The 6,839-nt window shown below is 39.6% G+C and overlaps 1 protein-coding gene across 1 annotated transcript; it reads right to left on the minus strand.

The window, feature by feature from the left end:
• Positions 1-4,792: 4,792 nt before the first annotated feature.
• On the minus strand, positions 4,793-6,575 carry LOC118477981 (pre-mRNA-splicing factor 38B-like). Its single transcript, XM_035970791.1, has one exon. It carries the CDS (start codon positions 6,448-6,450, stop codon positions 4,807-4,809), a length of 1,644 nt encoding a protein of 547 aa, XP_035826684.1. The 5' UTR covers positions 6,451-6,575; the 3' UTR covers positions 4,793-4,806.
• Between the last annotated feature and the right edge of the window lie 264 nt (positions 6,576-6,839).

The raw sequence follows: 6,839 nt of genomic DNA on the forward strand, positions 1-6,839 counted from the left end.
CCCTCACCCTCTTTCAGTCTGTCTGTCGGTGTGCCTATCTGACTATCATTCACCCTCGCAGGCACTCACGCATGCGCGCACGTACGCACACACCGACACGCACATGCACACATACATACACACGGCGTTGTACGAAGAGAATCAGCACTGAAAATGGTATTTTACTGTTTAAAATCAGTTTGCTGTTGTAATTGTTGTTGTTGTTGTTGTTGTTGTTGTTGTTGTTGTTGTTGTTGTTGTTATTGTTGTTGCTGCTGCTGTTGTTGCTGTTGTTGCTGTTCTTTTTAATAGTGGTAGTTGTACGGTTGTTGATGATGTGGCTGCAGTTGTTGGATACTGTCGTTTTCTGTATAGGTAGGTGTGCTGTAGTTCGTATTATTGTAAACGAAAATAAAGACAACTTTTTTTCTTAACGCAAACGAAACGAACAAAAAAAACCCAAACAACAACAACAACAAAATTCCGTAAGATGTATGCTCTTCTTATTCTTAAGTGTATTGTTTTGAACAGTGAAGAAAAGTGTAAAACTGACGAATTCCTTTTATTTTGGATATTTTTCTCTCTCCAGCAACCGTACAGCCAAGAAAACCAGATCGTTAAAGAGGACGTAAAAATGTATCTTAGACTTATTGTACTTTCGTATTTCATTTCTTCGTTATTGTCTTCTTTTGTGAGACTGTGATGCACGCAACGTTGTTGCTGTTGTTGTTATTGTTGTTGTTGTTGTTGTTCATTTTTCTATCCATTCTTTGAAACGTCATTTGATCTCGTTGCCAGATGTACGGTATGAATGTCAAGTGGTGGTGGATGTTAATCCCTTTGAGCGCCTCCGGCGAACCCATACGAAATTACAGCTTGCCAAATCGAATTCATTACACAATATTGAAGAAAGCGGTTAAAATAAGTTTGGGCCAAGTCGCTGGCCACCTCATTTGGTGCCACTTTCCTTTTTGGTTTTTAAGGAGAGCGCACATATAAAAAAGACTTGGTTATTAATTATCTGACTCTGTTTGGATGTTGGACGCCACCTTGTGTCGATCCCCAGATACTGAAGTGTGTTGAAAACTTACCCAAACTTGAACTTTTTTTCAAGGTACACAGCCCTCATTAATTGTTACCAATTAGTATCTAGGTTTTTCATTTTGGATGAGACTGTTGTAAGTGAGCCCAGGGTCTTTTTGGCTTTTTCTTTTGTCCCTTGCCCATTTCTATGATATTGATGCCATCTGATTAGTAGACAAATGTGGGTATGATAGTTATATTATTACAGCAGACCAAGTTTCCGCTGGGCCCCCAAAAAAATTGAGAGTGCCCCAGGCCAACCACTTCGAAGGGAATGGTTAGTAACAATACAAAGGTGCAGAAAAGCTCAAGAGAGTTGATTACATCGATTTGTGGCGAAGTAGGATTGTCTTGGGCTTAATCTGCACTTGAGTTATGTAGTGGGGTTTGGAGTTGATTTTCAGCGTCTCTTCATGATTTAGTGTAGGCGGACAAATCTATTGTAACGTCACCCCCTCCCCCTAAAATAAAAATAAGGACCCCATGAAAAAAAACCCGCCAAAAAACAAACAAACCCCCCCCCCCCCCCCCCAGATGAATGGAATGTGGTGAACCTTTTAACTTTTAATTCTTCTCCTCGGAACTAAGCAGAAGGTGCAATAATATAAGAATGCGCGGTGTGTGTGTGTGTGTGTGTGTGTGTGTGTGTGTGTGTGTGTGTGTGTGTGTGTGTGTGTGTGTGTGTGTGTGTGTAGTGCGTGAGTGAATGTGCGTTTATGTGTGTGTGTGTGTGTGTGTGTGTGTGTGTGTGTGTGTGTGTGTGTGTGTTTGTGCGTTTCTGCATATTATGCATGTGTATAATATGTGTATATTCCAGTCATATCGTCTATCGTGTAATGATCAAACCCTTTGCTTTTTTAGTATAAAACTAGACTACTTCTGTGTTTTCTCATGATTTGGTGCCTTGAGCTTCCGTTTTAATTGTTGAATTCAGTTTCATAACTGAAAACGAAGTTGTTTTTTAAACATAATTTTGAACAATAAGGGGGTAGTAAGGCGATGTGTGTATGAGAACGCCCTTAGCCAAGCGCACCTTTATTTCGATCATACTTAACTAAATTATTTCCATCCCCCACCTCCCACCCTTTAACGTAATGTCTTGAGAAGAAATATGCCTTGAACTATATTTGTACTTAAGAATTGTGATATGAGTGTGATTTTATTGTCTCCTTTATTGATTGATTTTACGTTATGATTCACTATCTTGTTTTGCTTTTGAGAGTATCCTAGTATTAAGCTCTTTTGAGAATACTGTGACAATAACAATTTCGTTATTTATCAGCCAATCTACTGTATCTTTTTGTGAAATAAAAAAAGAGATTAAGTTGAAGATTTGCTCAACATGGTAGACTTCTTTCTACTTGTCATTTTAATTGCTACTGACACAAGTGTGTGCGTGTGTATATATGTGTGTGTGTGTGTGGGGGGTGTATTTGTGTGTGTATGTGTGTGTGTGTATGTGTGTGTGTGTATATGTGTGTGTGTGTGTGTTTGTATGTGTTTGTGTGTTCTTTTGAAGTTTTCAAACAGACTACGTAACGGACTCTTTGATCTTGTCGCACGGAGACGATTCAATACTACGACATTCCCCCTTTACAAACTCCGCATGTGACCAATCGATACCACCGACAACATCCACAGCTGTAACACGATCCCTTCTATTTTTCTAAATGAAAACAACAGAAAACAAAAGTGCAGTACGGAGTTGTTCTTTTGAAAGAAAAGGAAAAAAAAAAGAAGCTAATCCGTAGAACTACGCTGGATGACTCCCAAGCGAAACATGACGACCGGCAAAAGTAGAGCAGCTGGTTAAGATTATTAGCCAAATCGCCGAACTTCTAGGTTCGGATTTGTGCTTTTTTCCTGGGTGCTTTTCTATCAGCATCAGGGGATCTTTTCCTTTAATCAAGATTAAAAGTTTGCTTTCAGTCAGACCGCTGTGCCTGGCAAGGAAGGATGAGTCATTATGTTTAACAGTGTTGGTCTCTTTTTGTTACCACAGGAACACAGCATTCATGATGTTGAAATAGACCATACAATACGGATGATGACGTTCACAGTCTGAAATCATCGATAGCTTGCTTTGCTAATTTGGAAAACCTTGGCACCGTAGAGAGAACGTTGCAAATTATAATTTTGTTCGATCCTTCTTTAGGTGAACTTTTACTTCCGACAAATTCGAAGGACTCGATTGTTCTCGCATTGTTACTTCCATGTTTGTATGCAGAGGTATGAGACCAAGTAAAATAAATAAATTAATAAATAGAATAAAATACAAATTCTCCATTCCTTTTTTCTATTTAGCACTGAGAAGCTTTGAGTTGGAATGATTAACATCTTAGTTGCTGGATTGTAAAACAAATTCCATAAAAAACGGACCTCAGAAAATAAATTACTACAAAACTGCAGTTTCTTTATTTATACCTTAACCCTTTTCGAATGAAGCAGGCTCGATATGATGACTTCAAACTAATTTCTATTGATGATAGAGACCAGAAATGGTGTATCGTTCCTCCCTAAATAAAAGTAGGTGATGAAAATGGAACTCCAAAGGCCACTTAAACATAGCTTTCAAATGCCTCCCTAAACTCCACGAACATCATTTTTTCCTGATTCTCAAGTAGCTCATCCCCTTTCATTAAACGTTCATTTTTCTGTTTCAGAGGCAACATAGTTATATTTAAAGACTTATATTGGCAAGCTTCTGTGCTGTAAACGAAATATAAAGAGACCATCGCTATTTGAGTCTTAAAACATGAGTGTACACAAACATGAGATAATACTCATCACATCAGCGAACCTCTTGCGCGAAGGTGGTCCTATACATTTGCATATTCAATGATATTATATTGATATCTTGTCAGAAAGCGCACATACGTTACTTCGGTGATCCATTGATCATCGGAAATTGTCTCTTTAAAGCAGAAACATTATTCTACATTTCAGAAGAAATAAAATAATCTGAATTTGACACGTTTGGCGAGTTGGATATTTTTTGTCGGAAATAATCGTTCCTTGATGACAGCATTAGATTGACACCTTGGGAAAAACAGACGGCAAACAGATATCAGCCTACCAAAAACTGAAGTGGCGACTTTCAGCACAAGGGAGAAAAAGACCTTTCATTAAACAAGCAAACAAACCACACAAAACAAACCGCCATAAAAGTACAATATAGATGCTCATATGATATGGAAGCATTAAGGCAGAAATAGGGATTCATAGAAAGACGAAGTGTTTCCATCTACCCAAGCCTTAAAGAACATCGCTTAATGAGACGCGAACTGGAAATGGAAAAAAAATCTCTATCGGCACAAGCCAATGGGGATAATGTGGACTAGTATGCCAGAAGAATTAGCTTAAGTTAATGAGATTGGAAATCACCAACATCGTTTAAGGAAATGTCTTATGAATTACCTTTCCTAGTTAAAATTGAGATTTGAAAATCTGTTCTCTGAGAATTAACAAACGGTTGGCAAGAAATAAGAATGCCAATGCTTGAATACTCTTACATTAAACGTCAGTTTGGACAAGACACTGGTGCATCTCCCACTTATTCAGGGGAGAAAGAGGGGGGGGGGATGGGTTGTCTCTTGTAGTTTATGACTCGAGTCAGAACTATAAATGGCACATTTCATATTAGAAGATGAGACTCAATACGATACTTTATCACGTACTGTGATAGGCACAGGAAGAACTAAGAGTAAAGAGAACGGCAAACAGAAACATCACAACAAGAGGCAATCATATAAGAAGCCAAAGGAACAAACTTAAATAGTCCAAAGAAGACTTACTGTATTTTTCAATTTCTTTCCACATCCGAGTTGATTGGTCCAGGTTGCTCACGTTCATCCTAGGATCTTCTATTCCACGCAAAGATTTGTCTCTTACGGCGTCGAGAGAACTGACGTGGTTGCATTCCCTAACTGACTCATTGTAAATTGGTAAAGGAGTATGCTCCCGAGGCTGAAGTGCACCTGTAGCGTTGGTATGCGCTGACTGCCCATCTGTACTGCTCTCTTCTTCGGAAGATGAATTGTTTCGGTCAGAAAATTCACTATTATTTTTTGTTCCACCACTACTTCGACGCCTTCGCCGCCTCCTCCTAGAGACTTCCGGTGGGGTCCGACTTCTTTTGTCTTCCTCGTCGTTTTCTGTTTCTATTACTTCTTCGTCCAAATAAACCACTTCTTCTTCTTCATCTTCTATGCAGTTGGAAATAGTTTCTTCCTCTAAAACTCCTCTCGAATCACGACATTCACAATCTCTCTGTTTGGCAACTCTGTTTCTCGCGGAAAGTATTCTCTCTTCGCCCCTGTCGGAGCCAGACTTTCTCCTGTCATCCACATTCCTCCCTCTATCTCCATTATGCGTTCTTTCGTGTTCACACCTCTTCTCTCTACCTCTGCTTGACTTGTACTCCCTCTCCTCGTCTCTATCTCTGTTATAAATGTCTCTTTCTCTATACTCCCTCTCTTTATCCCTGCTAAGATTTCTTCTGCCATCATCACTACCTCCCCTTGAAGTCTTTCTGTCTTCCAAACTCCTTTCTCTGTCTCTTTTTGAACTTCCCCTTCCATCTAAACTCCTGTCTCTATCTCTCTTTAAAACTCGTCTTTCTTCTACACTTCGCTCTCTACCTCTGCTTGAGATTTTTCTTCTTTCTTCAATGCTTTTCTCTCTATCTCTGCTTATTTTTCTTCTTTCTAAGCTTCTTTCTCTGTCTCTAACTGAATTTGTTCTTCTTTCTAAACTTCTCTCTCTGCTGGAAGTCCATTTGTCAAAACTTCTCTCTCTATCTCTGTTGTTAACTCTTCTTTTTTCTATGCTCCGATCTCTGTCTCTGTTTAAATTTCGCCTTTCTTCTAAGCTCCTCTCTCTGTCTCGTTCTAGATTCTTTCTTCTTTCTAAACTTCTTTCCCTCTCTCTCTCGCGCCATTCCTCTAGATTGGAAAATACCCTTCCATCCACATTCATGTCTCTCTCTCTACTGGGAGTTCTTCTTTGCCTCAAAGACCTGTCTCTGTCAGAAATCCTTCTGCTCTCGTCACTTCTGTCCCTCCGCCTGCTCAGATCTCTTCTGTCTTCTCCTCTCCTCGCCTCCTTGTCCCTGTCGTCAATACCGTTATCTCGTCGCTCGCTACATCTTTCGCATCGACGTTTATTCATCTTGCCCTCAAGACGTCTGGCTATACTGTTAGCGTTACTGTCTACACTAGTTCTATCTAAAGAATCGTTTCTTTTCCTTTTCGTTCGGTATCTGTGTTCGCTGCAACTTCGACTGCGACATCGGGATCCGCTTCTACTTCTTGTTTCGTCAGCGTCATCTAAGATAACCAAATCCATATCATCGAACCTTTCAACAGGTTCTTCGTCCGCCTCTTCCATTTCTTGAGAAAATCTGCTGGTATTTGGCCTCTAATGCGCATACGAGTTTCAGTCAGCTTGAAAGCTTGCCCCAGCAAAATTATCTTGTAAGCAGCTATTTTTATTCCATTCGTAAACAGGTGGGAATCTCTTCACCTGGAACGAAATACGAAATTGCATTAATGAATGTCAGAGAAGCTTTAAGAGAAGATTGGAACAGAAATTTTGAGAAATAGGGGAAAACTTGATAAGCGTACTAATACACTGTTCCATTTTTATTCTACCAGCATCATTGCCACACCAACCATCACCGCCATTCATCATCATCATCATCATCATCATCATCATCATCATCATCATCATCATCATCATCATCATCATCATCATCATCATCATCATCATCATCATCG

This window comes from Aplysia californica, unplaced genomic scaffold (genome assembly GCF_000002075.1).
Source record: "Aplysia californica isolate F4 #8 unplaced genomic scaffold, AplCal3.0 scaffold00321, whole genome shotgun sequence".
In the NCBI taxonomy this organism is placed as follows: Eukaryota; Metazoa; Mollusca; class Gastropoda; order Aplysiida; family Aplysiidae; genus Aplysia; species Aplysia californica.

Coding starts and splice junctions, on each gene's coding strand:
- LOC118477981 (XM_035970791.1), bottom strand. CDS start 6,450: ATGGAAGAGGCGGACGAAGAACCTGTTGAAAGGTTCGATGATATGGAT.